The sequence below is a fragment of the Papilio polytes genome, unplaced genomic scaffold (assembly GCF_000836215.1).
Source record: "Papilio polytes unplaced genomic scaffold, Ppol_1.0 DF824069.1, whole genome shotgun sequence".
Lineage (NCBI taxonomy): Eukaryota > Metazoa > Arthropoda > Insecta > Lepidoptera > Papilionidae > Papilio > Papilio polytes.
In genome coordinates, this window is record NW_013525135.1 from 1,715,703 (window position 1) to 1,732,979 (window position 17,277).

At 34.8% G+C, this 17,277-nt stretch overlaps 4 protein-coding genes across 5 annotated transcripts in view; 2 read left to right on the forward strand and 2 right to left on the reverse strand.

Moving 5' to 3' along the window:
* The window catches only part of LOC106100088 (glycogen debranching enzyme), a 14,515-nt gene extending 9,578 nt beyond the window's left edge, over positions 1 to 4,937 (reverse strand). The window contains exons 1-10 of the mRNA XM_013278824.1: positions 4,536 to 4,937; positions 4,297 to 4,421; positions 3,853 to 3,947; positions 3,509 to 3,729; positions 3,048 to 3,227; positions 2,522 to 2,659; positions 2,006 to 2,197; positions 1,434 to 1,546; positions 1,226 to 1,366; positions 569 to 712 (exon numbers count right to left, since the gene is read on the reverse strand). Coding sequence (XP_013134278.1) covers positions 569 to 712; positions 1,226 to 1,366; positions 1,434 to 1,546; positions 2,006 to 2,197; positions 2,522 to 2,659; positions 3,048 to 3,227; positions 3,509 to 3,729; positions 3,853 to 3,947; positions 4,297 to 4,421; positions 4,536 to 4,598 — 1,412 coding nt within the window. The 5' untranslated portion in view covers positions 4,599 to 4,937. The remainder of the gene's footprint in view (positions 1 to 568; positions 713 to 1,225; positions 1,367 to 1,433; positions 1,547 to 2,005; positions 2,198 to 2,521; positions 2,660 to 3,047; positions 3,228 to 3,508; positions 3,730 to 3,852; positions 3,948 to 4,296; positions 4,422 to 4,535) is intronic.
* A 2,933-nt stretch (positions 4,938 to 7,870) lies between these two features.
* LOC106100184 (FAD synthase-like) lies at positions 7,871 to 12,394 on the forward strand. Of its 2 annotated transcripts, none has more exons than XM_013278944.1 (5): positions 7,871 to 8,074; positions 10,641 to 10,738; positions 10,983 to 11,339; positions 11,410 to 11,531; positions 12,003 to 12,394. In XM_013278944.1, exons 2-5 carry the CDS (start codon positions 10,667 to 10,669, stop codon positions 12,187 to 12,189), a joined length of 738 nt encoding a protein of 245 aa, XP_013134398.1. In that variant the 5' UTR covers positions 7,871 to 8,074; positions 10,641 to 10,666; the 3' UTR covers positions 12,190 to 12,394. The 2 variants fall into 2 exon arrangements, with proteins under 2 accessions (XP_013134398.1, XP_013134399.1); XM_013278945.1 differs by having other exon boundaries at positions 10,651 to 10,738.
* LOC106100183 (tRNA (guanine(37)-N1)-methyltransferase) lies at positions 8,074 to 9,707 on the forward strand. The gene has a single exon (XM_013278943.1). The coding sequence runs from the start codon at positions 8,170 to 8,172 to the stop codon at positions 9,481 to 9,483; it is 1,314 nt and encodes a 437-aa protein (XP_013134397.1). The 5' UTR covers positions 8,074 to 8,169; the 3' UTR covers positions 9,484 to 9,707.
* A 1,346-nt stretch (positions 12,395 to 13,740) lies between the features above and the next one.
* On the reverse strand, positions 13,741 to 16,806 carry LOC106100115 (GPN-loop GTPase 1). The gene is made up of 9 exons (XM_013278853.1): positions 16,624 to 16,806; positions 16,410 to 16,535; positions 16,091 to 16,258; positions 15,619 to 15,815; positions 14,915 to 15,112; positions 14,579 to 14,631; positions 14,393 to 14,481; positions 14,146 to 14,286; positions 13,741 to 13,893 (listed from the first exon to the last, which is right to left on the reverse strand). The coding sequence occupies exons 1-9, from the start codon at positions 16,664 to 16,666 to the stop codon at positions 13,811 to 13,813; spliced, it is 1,098 nt and encodes a 365-aa protein (XP_013134307.1). The 5' UTR covers positions 16,667 to 16,806; the 3' UTR covers positions 13,741 to 13,810.
* Between the last annotated feature and the right edge of the window lie 471 nt (positions 16,807 to 17,277).

A 17,277-nucleotide genomic window follows, 5' to 3' on the forward strand; every position in this document is an offset into this window, starting at 1 on the left:
TTTGTTTTGTTTTTAGTGCATTTTGTTTTGTTTTTCGTGTATTTTGTTTGGAAGTCGGTTTTGTTTTTTTATTAAAAAGTTTATTTATGTAAAGATAAGCATTATTACAACACAGCGGATAAACACGATTAAACAGTAAAAATAAAAATAGTAATATTATACAAAATTAGACATAAATTCTTAACGCAACACCAGGACAGCAGTTCCGTAGCGATTGGATACTTTCGGTGTAACTGCTGCCGGGCAAAGTGCTTACAAAACTATAATAGGACTAAATTAGATTAAAAGTAGACAATGTTAACACAGATGATATAAAGAAACTTAAATAAAATACTTAACTACTTACTTAACAGGCAGGGTTAGGCTAGAGTCGAATTTGAGATAGGACGGAAATGTTTAAAAAAATATGTCCTCAAGTTAGATTTCAAAGCACAGGTCAAAGGCGGGCTAAATATGGGGATTTCCTATCAATAACATAAAATGTAAGTTTAGTTTGAGGTATGTTTGTGGTAGGGCATTGTGATTTGCCCCCCTCCTCCCCCCAGTTACCCTGGTAGGGTGACATTACCTCATGGCAGCGAGGCAGTTGCTGAGCGCGCTGCGCAGGTGTCCCTGCAGCTCGTCGGCCGCGGCCGCGTTGAGCGCCTCCAGCCGCCGCGACAGCGCCTCACAGCAGCGCCGCACACGGGACTCCTCGTCGTAGCACTCCGCACTGCACACACACCCCTCTATACTCTATACACCGCACTTCTCGCCTACGTCTATACTTCTATACTCACATTCTAAAGAGGAAAAATTTGCATTTTTGTATGTATGGAAGTAACTTAAAAACTACTAGGCTGATTTCAAAAATTCTTTTACCATTGAAAGCTACGTTATCACTGAATAACATAGGGTACGTTTTTTAATTTCATGCGGGGCAAGTCGAGAGTAACATCTAGTGTGTTTTATATACAAAAACGGGGGGAAAATAGTGGGGAACACCAAATTGTTCATCGACACCATTGGATTTTAAACAAGTTGCCGACCTTTGATATAGTCCTACTTGTCAAATACACCACAATAATCAATTGCATTGCATCAATTTAATTCATCAATATTCCCTTAAGAATGCAATCTATTCGTACAACAAAATGTCTCTCACTTTAAGCATCTACCTCTATCTGTGTAACTAGCGTGATGGTGAGTTGGGCCGCTGGAATATTTTAAAAAATAATGTAGTTACCGGTACACATTGTAGAGTCTGAGCGCGAGGTCCATATCGACGGTGGCGTGCAGGCGGCGGTACAGCGGGTCCGGCTGCAGCGTCAGCGCCTCCCCCGCACCCGCACCCTCGCCCGCACCCTCCGCCCGCACCGCCGGCACCCTGTATAACATGTTACTTTGTACTTCGTATATAAACTGCAGGTGCGAGGGAGACAGGTATAGTTTACTTGTTGCGCGCCATGCAGCAGAACTGCTGCACGATGTCGTCCACGTTGCAGGTGAACAGCTCGTGGAGGCGCGCCTCCGGCAGCCGCTGCGTCTCCAGGATGTGGATCACACCCTGTATTTATTGTTATACATTATACAGTATGTTCGATTTATGTTATGATAGCGTCCGCCAATAAGAAGCCTGTATTATCGACAGTGTCGACGTCATTTATCATTTAAAATTAATTTAAATATTCGGTATTAATGTACAAAATATCAATTGGTGACGTCATACATGTCGGTTGAATGATACTTAGTGATTTAGTACACTTGAATTGGTTGAGTATATTTTGTGCAGGCGTATGTAGTAGGACACAGTGTCGAAACTTTGTGTCTACAGGGAGAATGTGTTAAAAGTGTGTCTACAGGATGTTTTAATGAATGTGGTCAGTAACGTGTTGTGTCAGGTGTTGTCAGTAATGTGTTGTGTATAGTATGTTGTCAGTAATGTGGTGTGTACAGGTGTAGTCAGTAATGTGTTGTGTACAGGATGTTGTCAGTAATGCGGTATGTACAGGTGTCAGCAAGTGACCTCGAGATGTTCAATCTGCGTGAGTGTGCGCGGCGCGAGGTCTATGGCGAGGCGCGCCAGCACGGCGTCCAGCATGGCGGCGGGGCGCAGGTGCGGGCAGTTGAGGCAGTTGTACGTCGCCTCGGGGTGCTCCGCCAGCCACGGCGTCTCGTTCGCAGTGTGGTTCAGCACCACGTCACAGATCGACAGCATCTGGTAAACAAATATTATATTGAAAATTTCAATTTCAATACTATTTACGTAAATTTTAAAATTAATAGACACTAATGAATAACATTTTTTCAAAAATCATGTTATTTAAAACTAGCTGTTCCTTGCGATTTCGTCCCCGTGCTAATAAAAAAAATAATCAAAACACAGCCTATTTTACTGATATCGTAGGTTTTTAATGGCGAAAGAATCTTTGAAATCGGCTAAAAATACAAATCTTTCCTCTGTGTAATATTAGTATAGAGTACACATATAGATACAGATACAGATACAGATACAGATATAGATATTGTAATGAATACGTACATTCCACTCGTTGCGTATCTTAGTGACAAGATGCTCGACGTCTGCGAAGGTGTGTTCTCGCGCGCCGTCGCCGCTGTAGCGCGGGTCCAGCCGCAGCTGGTTGGCGATGCTGTAACTGGAGTTGGACGCACCTAGCTCCTGTACAATATTACACATACAAATAAATGCTGTATCAAACGAACAAGAGAACGATATTCGCCGCAAAAATGGCAAAAAGTCCGCTGTCCATAGACATCCGCAATTGTAGATGCGTTGTCTTCCATTAATAACGGATTAGACGCCATAAAGATATTTACCCTTCCTATACGTCTCCTCCACCGTAAAATCTTCCCACACTTTCCTTATAAGAATGACAAGGGAAAAGGACTTTAATTAAACCTCCGGCACCACGCTCATCAGACTGTGGGCGGAATTGCTTATGAGCAATGCAAATGCAATGCAAAAAATGCAAATGCCACGGCCATACAGAAGACGGGCCTGAAGTATGCCTCTATCATTGTTAAAACTGTTGTATTGAAGTGATTACCTGTATAGGCGTGAAGTGTATCAAATTGTAGCCGGCCTCCTTAGCGGGGCGCAGCGCGCGCTCCCAGCGCGAGAGCGGGCCGAGGCACTTGGCCAGCACTGTCTGGCACATCAGCGCGTCCGGCGCCAGCACGCGGCTGCCCGCGCGCAGCGTCGGCGACACGTGGAACCAACCTGAACCCTGGACATTTAAAAAAATTAAATTTTTGAAGAAGTTACCTTCTATTATATATTCCGCGTGGAATTAAAACGAAAATCGAGTAACCTATCTGTTCTTCCTAACTATCATCTACGTCTACGCCAAATTTCATCGAGATCCGTCTATCCGCTTAGTCTACAAACTCAAACAAACATCCATCCATCTAAACTTTCGAAGGTTGAACATCCTGTGTATTTATTTCCGATTGTGTACAAATCTAGCTTTGTGAATTTATCCTATTTTATTTATTGGCGATAGTACACCTGAGGGCCCAAACGGGATTCTGCGCTGTCGTAGACGAAGTAGTAATGGTAGCAGCCGGCGCGGGCCAGCCGCAGCGAGCAGTACGCGTCCGTATCCGTCAGCAGTAGCCCGCTGCCCAGCGCCTCGCCCCCCACCTCGCACTCCTCCTCCTCCCCGCCCATGCGCCACTCCAGACCATAGTACTGATTGCGGACGAACTCTGCTTGCTCGCCTTTTTCATCTACTGATATGTTTTCTAATTTTATTAAAAGAAATCTCTAGATACAGTTTCCATATTATAAGGCACTAATTTAGTCTCTTTAAACGTGACTCCTAAATTCTACATAGATTAAGTTATACTCACGTGTGTCGTTCACCACATAATTTGTGTAGAGGAAAACCTTTCTTCCGAGGAGACTGGGACCCGGGCTGAATCTCAGAATGCATCCTTTTTCAAACCTAAAAATTTAATGCTTTCTTAACACTTCTAAATAAGATGATAACGAGAAAACATTTTCATTTTCTATGGTTTAAAGCTAGAAACAAGCTGAAAGATCTGATATAGTTTGTCATATTAATGTTGATACATTCGATTAAAAAAATGAGAATAAACATTTATTGCTTGACCGATAGAAGGGTAACGTTTATTTATGTATGTTCATTACATTGTCGCTGCTTGGAGGCATAGCTAGACGGTCTACAGTCAGTCGGGACGTATTATTTAAATAAACGACTAGTACAATGTTCGTAGCGTCAGCACTTAATACAATGCTACGAAAACCGAACTTAGGCCTCTAACAGAAGCTACCTGTAGAGCGTAGCATCCTGGTGCTCGCCGTGGTTGAGGGTGAGGATTCGCACCTCCTGCGTCGCTTCCGCGCTCTCCCTCGACTCCCGAGCTTCATTCGCCCGCTTCTCCACTGCCATTTGTCTCTACACAAATTATTACCTGACATGTTACTTTCTTATAGTGTCCCAGAAACACCAGCTGTATTTCTGACGAAGGAGAAACAGAGGTAAATTTTAAGACTAATCAGGTTCGATAACCTTTTCGATGACCGCCTTTTCGTGCACCTTCCGAGCGTAGTCGCTCTTGTCGCGAGACGACATGTTGGGGACGAGAGCGTACGCGTGTGTGCCGTGGGCGGCAACGCGTGGTGACGTGTGGCGACGCGTGGTGACGTGTGGGATCGCGTGGTGTGGTATAGTACCGCGTGATGACGCGTGTTGGGCGCGTGTCGTGTGGCACGGCTGACGACACAGTGGCCGCGCCGCTGCGGCCACCCTGCCTTATAGCCGCGGCACGCACCACCGTGACCACACCAACACCCGACACCGCGAGGATCGCTTTCAAGCTTTTGTTCTGACCGCATGTTATGTTTGACCTATTCACTATACTATTCGGTGCGTGGACCTTTAAGTAGCAACCTATTTTACTGTGTTCATCTTTTTACAATCTAAATACGAACGTTCTACTTTGAATAAAACATATAATAATTCCTTATCATCATAATATCTCGTAATGTATTTAAAAAAAGATTACCGTTTATAGTTATGACTAATCGTAACCACTTTTACCTGTACAATTTCTTGAACAATAATAATACTCCCTTCAAGAAAGAAACATCCTTTAAATTCATCGCTATAAAATGTGTTTTCAATAAGCATTCTAAAATATGGTTGACGTTACTCAAATTTTTTAGTACCTATCAAAAACTACCTAATATTATTAAGATTGGGATAACTCAATAGTTATAGTCCATTGGCATGAGCTTATCGAATACCGATAGGCAACAGCTGACAAACAACTTCGGCCTTTATTACGTATTATACCTATTTATACGCTAATTATTTGTTCTGTTATCTTTCTTGGCCTTAGCGCCTGAACTTATCAGCATCTATATCAGTCAATTCATATCAATATGTCACCTACGGTATGACCTTTGTTGCAACCGCGCATACCAAACAAAATCCCATTGGCAAATTTTCATTGAAAAAAAGTAAACATTTCTTCTGTCCATTCTTCATATCGTTCACAAGTTTCTGATATAACTTCGAACAGTACTATAACATCTATAAGTTAAATAGATAACAAGAGAACTTGAACATACCCTACTCTCCCTGAAGGTGGTAAAACGAGCTAAGCAGGATAACATTAGAATGGTTTAGAAACCAAACCACAGTCACTCAATACTACCAATGGACTGATCAATTGTTATCGAAATGATTCGATTTTCGAAACGCTCCAGAAGAAATTCAATTAAATTGAAACAAATGCTAGTTAACTGCAGATATTGGAATAGAGTTTAAACGATTTTGTTGCAACTCGAATATGGAACTAAATTCTAACAGATTTATTGATTAAAGATAGATATTTTATTTGGTAAACAATATTAATTGTAATAGGTACCTAATTTTTTGATTTAGCATGTGGAAAACAAGAGTAAAAACTCTTCCGCCCGTCGTGCCAGCTCATATAAGTGTTAGGAATATAAATTCCTTCAACTATTATAATAGTACCATAGTTTTACATGCACATGCAATTAGTCTAAAGTCCTCGCGGAAGATCAGTGCAGGGTACAACTAGAAGCATCCAGCATTTATAGCTGTGCCAGGACCCAATACGGTCAGCATTGCAATGATCATTTTAAATGTTTCTTTTGTCTTTTAATTACGTTTTTATTATTATTTATTTCATTACTTTGTTTTTTCTAATTGTACCTATTGAAATGTTGATAGGGATTAAGTGTTATATCATTTTTTTATTTTTAAATTGTCGACATATATATCCATAAATATTTTAGGAATGGACATGTTCATTTTTAAAATAAACCATGTTAAAACATTAGTAATAACATTTTATTCGAACAAATACATACAATAGAACATGATTAACTAGATTAACGTAGAACAGGACCATTTACAGAAAAATTATTAGCTCTTTGATGTTTACACCACTTTAATAATGCTTCCTCAATATTTGTGTTCTTGGTTGTTCTTACCCCTCTCATTCAAATAATTGGCATCGTAAAGTATTTTGATCTTTTCTCTTTTTGACCAGATACACAATATTGTTGAATGTGGCACACCAAATTCTTTTGCCTAGTCTTTGTTTAAAGTTTACTCTCTAACTTTGATATTACATGATAATTTCTCTTTGATATTTAAACTTTTTCTTTTCGCTTGTGACATATTAAAAGTTGGTCTGTCTTGTACACTTATGAATGAAGAAAACAATTTATGACTTAACCAGATTTTAAAAGACTTCAATAAAGGTCTATTTTGACTGTAATTACTAAATATAATATGTGTTAGAGTTTTTATATGTTATGTTACTGGCAGGCAACACTTTAAACAGGAAGGATAATTTGAATATTGGAACAATGTATTTAAATTTTATAAAGTATTGTATTTTGATGTTTAGAAGAGACTTCTCATCACGACACGTACCAGGCAATATATGTAATCATAAGACTTTATTAAAAATAATATGTGACAGTTTTTATACTGTGAATATACCAGTTGAATATGTGAATACGAGTGTTTCAATAGACCCTTCACTTCCAGAGTCCGGGACGGTGAAAAGCAACCGTCCAACAATATGCAATAACTTCATAATTACATAACATAATTATTTAATACATAAGAAAAACATTTTATTGATTTGCAAAGTAGAGTTTTTTTGAAGTACCTTTAAAGTTTTAATAAGTAAAACTTTCTTGTTAAACCATTTTTTAAGAATTCCTTTATATTACAATTATTTATTACAAACACAGACTGTGTGAACTTTTGTAACAAGTTTGTTATTGTTTTGGTCAAAATATAAACAAAACCACTTTTTTAAAAGATAATGAAGTTTAATTGGACAAAAGATATAACAGGTTACAAATGTTGTCTATATAAACCGGAATCTGTCGTTTGATAGACGTCTTGGTATTTTAAATAGTTATATTTTCAATGGAATAAATATGTCATAACATAATACTCACAAGAAAATGATGTGTGATGTTTTCAGTAACTCATTCCTTTACATTAGATATTTTTTTCCAATTGGAAAATAATATTTATCTATCTATAACTCTTTGTTCGAGGGAAGATGTGTTATTTTGATTTGAACTAATTCCCTCTTTTGAATTAACCCAATATTTGTGACAGTTATCACCTCCACATGACCTTCAATTAAAACGTTTTGTATTAAGTGTAATAAAGATTTATTTTTGAAAGAAAGTATGCCAAATGAGTTAATTACTATTAGCTGAAACGAACGTAATACTTAGGGATTATGATTGATAATAACAGAGGCGAGTACATTTAAAAAAGAAGCTTTGGCAGAATGGTTTATGTTGCTTTTACCTATTTGTGAGATTTGAAGAAAAAAAAAAACATTGTCAAAAAACTTTTTTAAATTGACAAGTTTCTTACTTTCGTTGACTATCACTTGTATACTACAACTTTCCTGTCTTTCATGAACGTGAAATTAAAAGATAAATAGACTTATACAGTTTGCTATTTACTTAAAGCCACATACAACATGAAGGTAAAAAATGTGCACTCGCGAAACGCCACCGTGTAAATGTCAAAATTAGGTTAGTATTAGTGTTGAAAATTTCTTCGACATAGTTGCTTACTTATTTACTTTCATCAATCATATTTATGTTGTTTTCGTTTTGTTTTGTAAAAAATGACACCTGTTCTACCTGTTGCTTTATTACCTATCGGTGTCCGGGGTATGAAAGTGCTTAATCGTCAGAAATTCTTGCGTAATGTGGTGGTGCCAATACTAAAAGTGAGCGATGAAAAGGTATCTAAAGTGACTCCTATTTGTAAGAATTACCTCTTGAAACTCGATAGTTTCAAGCCTGTACAAACTCTGAAGCCAAATTCTGAAAATTCACACAAGATTATACATTTAAACCCTGAAAAAATTAGTCAATGGATGGATTTCCAAGATTCAGAACGTGAAATTCTTCAGAAATGTGGAATTACAGAAAAAGATTTCGATTCAAAAGAGATACAAATAACATATGAAAATTTTAAATATGATGCTATTTTCAAAGCGGTACTACCTGAAAATGAAGACACTGTAAGTGGATTTTCTCAAATAGGTCACATTATACATTTAAATTTGCGAGATCATCTTTTGGATTACAAGCAACTTATCGGTGAAGTACTGATAGACAAAATTAAAACATGCAGTACGGTTGTTAATAAAAATAACATCATTGATAACACATATAGAAATTTTAGCATGGAAATTATCGCCGGAGAGGAAAACTACATAGTTTCAGTAAAAGAAAACAATTGTAACTTTAGATTTGATTTCTCCAAAGTATATTGGAATCCACGTTTAAGTAAAGAACATGAAAGAATATTGGAATACTTGAAACCAGGAGATGTTTTATTTGATGTATTCTGTGGAGTTGGTCCCTTTTCCATACCAGCGGCGAAAAGAAAGTGTAAAGTATTTGCTAATGATTTAAACCCAGATTCATTTACATGGTTAAAGTTTAACGCTAAGCAAAACAAAGTTGATACAAAACTTTTTAAATCATACAATATGGATGGCAAAGATTTTATATGCAAAACTTTTAAAGATTTTGTAATTGAGTTGTGTAAAGGAGAAGTGCAGAAGGAATTCAAAATACATGTAACAATGAATCTACCAGCAATGGCTGTGGAGTTTTTAAAACATTTTAAAGGATTATTGGAAGATAAATCCCTTATGGAGAAATTTCATTATGAAATTATTGTTTATGTGTACTGCTTTGTAATTGGTGATGACCCATATAAAAATGCTGAAGAACTGGTGAAGGAAAACATTGGTTGTCAAATAGATAATTTACATATTTTTTATGTGAGAAATGTATCTCCTAAGAAAGAAATGATGCGAGTAAAATTCAATCTAACTAAAAGTATAATATTTGGTGAAATACAAGAATTGGAATGTGAACCTCCCCAAAAGAAAATATGCATAGAAAAAGATATTACAGATTGAAAAAAAATTAAGGAAGCATTAATTAATGTGGAGTCTGTACAACTATTACAGTGTTTTCTGTATTCTGCAGGTATATAAGTGAAAATCTGTTATGATTTATATTTTTTTAAATAAATAAGGTATAAAGGAATCTTAAAGTTTCATTAACAACACCTTAATATAAATATCTAATTAAAAAGTTGTTAGTAAAACATTCAAATCATACTAATATTATAAATGTGAAAGTTTAGATGGATGGATGGATGTATTGTTAGAGTATGTAGCCAAAACTGCTGAATGGACCTCAATGAAATTTTGCATAGACATAGAGGATAGTGTGGAAGAACACACAGGCTACTTGGTTTTGTTTTTTTTATACCACTTGGAGGGAGTCACAAGTGAAGGCTAGTCACTTCATAAATAAAAACCCAGCTCATTTGACTGTGTATTTATTTATTTAATCTTACAGATTTTATTATTATTGAGTATTGGGCTTCCAAATTGTTTTAAATGTAAACAGTAAATATTTTAAAACATCATTGTATCATTAGTAAATGTTTACAAATATAATATACATTTGTTTTTATTCTATTGTTCAACATGTGACATCTTCATTAGGTCATTACTTGCAATGTGTTTTAGTCAAATGCCGAGTGCATTTATAGGTTTTGTTATGGTAGTTAAGAATTCTAACTGTTTAATAAGGCAATATAAATTTTAAGTATACAGTAAAAACACAATTTGCATAGATAAGTGATAATACAGCATGATTGTTAGACTATATTCAAGCTATTCAAAAAATAGTCTAAAATTTTATTGTATAAGGTCTCATGTATCTAAATGACAATCAAAGATGTAATTTTTTATTTAATTAATATCATTACTCCAACTGAAGCTGAAACTGCAAAAATGTAAAGATAAAAAATATTCAACTTTAGTTTTGTTAACAATAAAATTAATTTGAATAAAAATAACAAACATATATGATGTCAATTTGAAACAGATAAAAAACGAGTTTATTTTTCCTTTGTGAACAAAACAAATTTACAACAAACGACAATATTACAACAAACTACTTACGACAAGTCTTATTTGTACAGTTACCTTCAACTGAGAAGCACGTTTCGATTTCTCTTTGCGCCAAGTTTGTTTCACCCAGTTAATTAACTTTTTAATAGTCGATTTTAGGTAAATTTATTTTAAAATGCCACAAAAAATGGAAAACGGTAACATGGAACTACCAGATATTACAGAAGTTCTGGAAGAGACAAAACAGGTACGATATTTCTATAATGCTATTAATGTAATTTATATATAAAAATTGGGTGTTGAAACCTAACTGATATAACTGTTAACTGTCCAGTCTTAAATAGTGAGAGTTAAATGAAGAAACAAAAACGATTGATCTTGATTGTTTCTTCTCTTTCTTTTACCCATGTTTTTTTTGTGAGTTGGAGACTGCTTTATTATAACCTTCATTTTACCCATACTTTAAAGCAATTAATAATTATCATTTGCAGATAATACAAAAATGTTTCACACAGTTCCAATTAGACGAAGTATTTTTTTCTTTTAACGGTGGCAAAGATTGCACTGTGTTACTAGATGTGACAATCGATGTATTAAAAAGTATGTATAAGAGAGAAGATGTAGGAAAAGATCTGAAAGTATTGTATATTAGGACGAAAGGACCGTTTAAAGAAATAGAGAAATTCGTAAAAGAAATAGAAAGTCATTATCAAATTAAACTCATAGTAGCTGAAGGGGACATGAAAAAAGTACTTCAGAGAATAACAGAAAGTGATACAAATTTAAAAGCGTGTCTAATGGGTACAAGACGGACGGATCCGTATAGTGAACATTTAAAATTTATGCAGGTAAATACAGTTTGTTGACTACTTCCTATATGTTATTCTCCATATTTTTTTTAATTTGTCCATGTTTTAGCAAACAGATGGAGACTGGCCGCAATTCCTGCGAGTGTCGCCCCTCTTGGATTGGACGTACCATCAAATATGGAGTTATATACTACAGCGACATGTGCCCTACTGTAGCCTTTATGATAAAGGGTAATGTATCTGCATACGTAAATAAAAGCAGTTAGCGTAATTAGCTCCTATAGTGTAGGTGTACACTTAAAAATAAATTAAGGAATTCAAGAAGGAGGCGATTCTTATAATAGTTATGATCGTTTAACCTCCTTAGTAGCACAAAAAAGGTTAAACTTATGCAAGGTCAAACTGGCAACGCACGCTCGACGCCGTGGAAAAAGGATTTGCGCAACAATTGAGAAACGGACATCGAGAAAAATCGCCTTCATTTAATATCTAGGATTTGCCCGCGACTTTCCGTGTCGAATTAAAAAAAAATAAAGTAACTTAGTAGTTAGTATTCTTCCGTCGTCCCCTACAAATATTTCCAAATTTCATTGAGATCAGTTTAGCTTAGGCTACTAACAAACATCCATCTAAACTTTCGCATTTATAATATTAGTAAGATAGCTCTTCTACCACGTATTTAACGTAGATATTTGTCTGCAGCTACACGTCGATAGGCAGTACATCTAACACGCGACCCAATCGGGCGCTGGCGTATAACGAGAAGGGCGCGGTGTTGTACCGTCCCGCGTGGCAGCTGAGCGACGCTGCACTCGAGCGCGCTGGACGCGGTAAACGCGCGGACAACGGACACGCGCACGCGAATCACGATATACAGGAAACCTTATAACATACGTAACTACGGAGTTAAACAATTATTTTATTTAGCTCACTGTAAGTCCTCTACAAGGAGATCGGAGCCTAAAATAGACAAATATAAGTACGCTTATTGTGATGTTTGAACATTGCAGTGATCTTATAGACAAGCTGTTGCTCGCGATTTCGTCCGCGTGAAATAAAATATATAGCTTTTGTTACTTATTGATAACATAGCTTTTTAATAGTGAAAGAATTTTTAAAATCGATCCAGTAGTTTTTGAGTTATTGCAATACATACAAAAATATGGTGCAAAATATATTGAAATTAAAATATACATTTTTTTTTTATTAGTAGAATTTTTAAGGCGGCTAAGCCGATGTGTATTTTTTAGCAACTCAGGTTTATAATGTACGTATATTGTGCCTATAAAATTGGGTAAATGTGGGAAAATCTCAGTTATTTCCTACCTTAATTTATGCTCAAAACTACTAGTTCATAGAAAGTTTTTTTTTTAGAAATGTCACAAATCCCAGTGGAATGTTCTGCAAGTCACAAATTTATTATTACTTTAGCATAATTATATGTGATTTTAATATGGGTGTTTTTTTTATATTTAATATTTAATTTGACTAGTAGATAACAGATGTCAATAAAAAAAATAAACGTTTATTGTCTCATGAAAAGAACACATAAACGATTAAGCTACTAAAACGGGAGAGAATGTGGGGAAATACAAAGTAAGACTATTCTCTGAATCGGTGTTTTAAATGAGTTCTTTGCTCTCATACTAATTTACACCTTAGCAATGAGGGTAACTTACCCTTAAAAGTATGTATATTTTAAATAAGAATGTAAAAAGTATGTATTCCGAAAGTTTCGATTAATTTATTGATAATTATTCTATTTGGCGTTTTTGTATTATCAATGTTATTAAGTTAATGATTTCGAAAAATGTAAAAAAAACATTGAAAGGACATCAGTCTACATTTCAAATAAAATACATTGTGGGTGGGTTTTTATTTATTTTAAAACTTCTATTTGGAAGATACCTCGTTTCCTATCTTTGTTATATATTTATGTGTTGATTGGGAGCATATTATTTTTTGCAAGATCAAAGGAAAGATTGCTCGATATGGGTTTTTCAATTTAGAGGTACCTATCTATTCTACTTTTTTCTCTTACCCCTAACATGAGGATTAGGGATCTTTTTGGGCTAGATGCTTTTATTCCCTTTTTTCTTTATTATTTGAAATATTTTTTCTAATTTACATTCCTAATTACAATTGTAATGTTTTTATTTAATTACAAAATAATTTTAACTTGAATAATCATTGTAATTATTTAACTAAAGATCTGTTTGAATTGTAAAAAAAATACGTCAATTGGGGGTAATGTAACCTCATGTTATAATAATTATTTATAAACTATGCAAGGAATCAAATTTATTTATTGTAGTTAATTTTATTTGTACTTAAATTTAAATAAATTTTATAGTTATGACATCGACTTTTTATTTTACTTTCATGTTTCCCAAGACGCTATTCTAAAAAAATGGAAATTTTTAAATAAAAAAATTAAACATTTTCATACATATACATATTTAATCGTTTTATCTTATTTTATACGGGAGTATTTAATTAAACTCTTATTACTAAGTTTTACTGTCCATGTTGTTTGGTTTGACGTGTTTCCTTAAAAATTCTTGGAACATGGCAACATCTTCTGGTTTGTCATCTGGAAATTAAAAATGCCACTTGATCATATTGTATTTTGTACAAATACATAATTCAACTAGCTTTCGCATCTGACTCCGTCCGCGCGGAATTAAAAAAAACAAATGAAAGTAGTCTGTGTGTTCTTCCAGACTATCCTCTACATCTATGCCAAATTTCATCAAGATCCATTCAGCTGTTAACAAACTCTAACAAACATCCATCCATCCATTCAAACTTTCGCATTTATAATACTAGTATGATAATGTCTCACCTTCAATAACCCCAGCCTCGGTTCCCTCCTCATCGCTGGAGCTCTCATTGCCCGGGTGTTTCAGATACATATCTGCTATCTCCCTCCCCGACACTACCTCTTCTATAAGTTTCTTCTTGTCTATCACTGCCTCGGATGAATCTGCAATTGTTTTATTTTCTGTTATAATTTAATTAACGAAACAATTATCGGTACATTTTTACACAGTTTTAAATGTTATTTTTTTTATATTTTTTATAAATCCTACCATGTGTATCTCTTTTCAACTCTTCCTCTTGTCGTTTTCTTTCTTCCTCTTTCTCCTGTTTCATTTTGAGCCAATCCGCTTTATATTCTCTGAAAAATATCTTTATGTAAATACAATCAAAAACGTAAAATAAGCATCTATATATTCAACATAAAATATGTGGAATGAATAAATAAAGATACTTACTTCTCATATTCTTCAGCAGCTACATCAACTAACTTGAAGAATTCATCAAATCCCTGCAGTAAAAAACATAAACAATGGTAACAAACATTTCCATGTTTGAAAAAATCTGCCATATACCAATATATTTCAAACCAACTGATTAGTTTAAATGGATAGGTCATTATTAAGAAATAACAGCTATTTATGTTGATAGTTCAGTCTACCTATATTATTAGGTTGAATTCTCTACCGCTACCAATCACAACTGTTTACTACAAAATGGTGAAAATCAAATACCATGTCTTATCCAGTCTATTTATAGAAGTCACTGTAAAAATCTCAAAATGAAAGACTAACATCTCCGGTGTGTGCACTGACACCACAGCACTTCAGGTCTGAGTAGAAGTTGTCGAGTGCGAGGGCCATGGAGCGCGCCAGGTTGCCGGCGTACGAGCCGCCTTCGCTCGAGCTCTCCGTACCCGCGTCCAGCGCCTCTTGGAACGACTCGAAGTCACGCATCCATTCCACCGCATATGCGTTGTCTACTACATCTGTCTGATATTCATATATAAAATAGTTATTTGTATATAATATTAGCTGTTCCTCGCGACTTTTTCCACGCGATAATAAAGAATATAGCTTATGTTACTTACAGATAATATAGCTTATTAATGGTGAAATAATTTTTCAAATTGGCTCAGTAGTTTTTGAGTCATTACAATACATACAAAAATACTAATCTTTCCTCTTTATGATATAAAGTACAGATATAGATAACACCTATACTTGAATAGTGTAGTGTAGAGAAGGTATATAAAATATTGTGTGTTAATAATGAATCTTATACCATCAATCAATTTATGCTTTAACTCTCTCATGGTCATTGCTTGGAAATGATAATTTTTACTTTAACCTTTCCAGCGCTACCAACCCAACCATCAGCCAAAAATGGTGTATTTCAAACAAGTACAAGACATAATTTAAAGCATGTTCTTAATCAATGGTTACATTTAAGTTACTTGAATATAAGAAATATACATTTTATACACAAATAGGCTTACCTTGTTCATAACAACAATGAAAGGCAGTCTCGTCTTGTACAAAATGGAGCAGGCATACAACATGTTGGACATAAATGTAACTGGAGACACACTTCTCACTGTGTCCATGACATACACTACCACGGTTGGACAAGATGATGCAAGAGTTTCCGTCACTATTGTGCCTGATGCTGACCATGTGAATACTTCTATTTGACCTAGAGATACCAATATTTATAGGTATAAGATAATGATTTCTCCCCCATAACAAAAAAAAGTATAAGATCAATAATATTATTTAATTTTCCCTTATTCATGCTATGAGTAGATTTTAAATGGTAAATCAATAATTTATTTATATGATCTTATTTTAACAATTTCACATTTAGAACTTAAGGAGTTATTTTTTTATTTGACTTAAATGTAATTACAGTATTTTTTTTTAAATATAAATTATATTTTTCATGCTTTGAATAAAAATATATTTATTTACCTGGTGTATCAATGACACAATATTTATGTTTCTTCCCAGCTTTCTCAATCAAATCTACAACTTGACCGAATTTTGTTGAGAACAAATTCAGGGCTGTGACAATACCACCATTAGGTCCTAAGCCATACTGTTTCATCACTTCCTTATAATCTACTGTATCTCTTACATCTGCAAAGAAAATTATTGAGGGTTTTTCATTGCTTACACGATTTTCATACAAATGTAACTAACATTGTTCCCCGACTTTAAAAGTTTATAGAAAATAACACCGAACACAAAATGACAACATAAATAGGATCGTGCGAATAGAACTTTATACCTATATTAGCTGGATAAGGTACTTCTCTGCAAGCCGGGTCCAAATTGATCAAATACGGTCGGGAACCTTCCACTATTTTCCCCGCCAAACGTCTCGTAAATGAGGTTTTACCAGCTCCCGCCATTCCTTAAAACAAACAGTACATGTTTATTTAAGATTAAACCTATATCTTAAATCCAAATAGCAATAAATAAAACAAAAACAAATATCTAACCTAAAATGATCAGGCATATTGGTTTTCTACTTTCTTCGTCCATAATGATATAGTTTATTTAGTTAAGTACTACGTTTATTATCCTTTAGAATTTAAGTGAGTAATAATTACAAATTGAAAAAAAAACACCGCAATTTTCGCAGTAGGTTACCACAATTTTCCTGTCACTGTCAAACAAAAACAAATCAAACCTGACAATTTATTTGACGTTATGCCATAGACACAGAAATGCAGAATATAAAAGATTATTGCGTTGATCCATTAATTCGATCAGTCATTGACGATCTTTAATCGATATCTACTGATACATCGATTCATATTAACATTCCATTTGATTGGAGATCATATTTTATATCACAAGGTGGCAAACGAGCCAGCGGTCATCTGAATTCGACGAGAAAGCGAAGCGATCGCTGCTCATATACATCCGAACTTGCAAATGTGTTATTCTATATTTCCCTTTCTCATATGTCTCCTCCACCGTCAAATCCACTTTTTTTCCCCATCCTTTCCGTCATTATCAAAGAAAACGCGGAATTTCTTGCACTGGGCGAGCTGGCCCATGGGTACGAATATGTTTCAACAAGTGGAGTTTTGGAGGAGAGCATTTTCGGTATTTTTTGCTTTACTTCTAATTTGCAAGTTGTATTCAAA

Excerpts from the sequence above, each read along its gene's own strand:
- LOC106100184 (XM_013278944.1), top strand. The coding sequence starts at position 10,667 with ATGCCACAAAAAATGGAAAACGGTAACATGGAACTACCAGATATTACA. Across the intron at positions 10,739-10,982 it reads TTCTGGAAGAGACAAAACAG|ATAATACAAAAATGTTTCAC; the intron begins GTACGATATTTC and ends TATCATTTGCAG. Across the intron at positions 11,340-11,409 it reads AACATTTAAAATTTATGCAG|CAAACAGATGGAGACTGGCC; the intron begins GTAAATACAGTT and ends TCCATGTTTTAG.
- LOC106100183 (XM_013278943.1), top strand. The coding sequence starts at position 8,170 with ATGACACCTGTTCTACCTGTTGCTTTATTACCTATCGGTGTCCGGGGT.
- LOC106100115 (XM_013278853.1), bottom strand. The coding sequence starts at position 16,666 with ATGGACGAAGAAAGTAGAAAACCAATATGCCTGATCATTTTAG. Across the intron at positions 16,536-16,623 it reads AATATGCCTGATCATTTTAG|GAATGGCGGGAGCTGGTAAA; the intron begins GTTAGATATTTG and ends GTTTGTTTTAAG. Across the intron at positions 13,894-14,145 it reads CGAGGCTGGGGTTATTGAAG|ATGACAAACCAGAAGATGTT; the intron begins GTGAGACATTAT and ends TTTAATTTCCAG.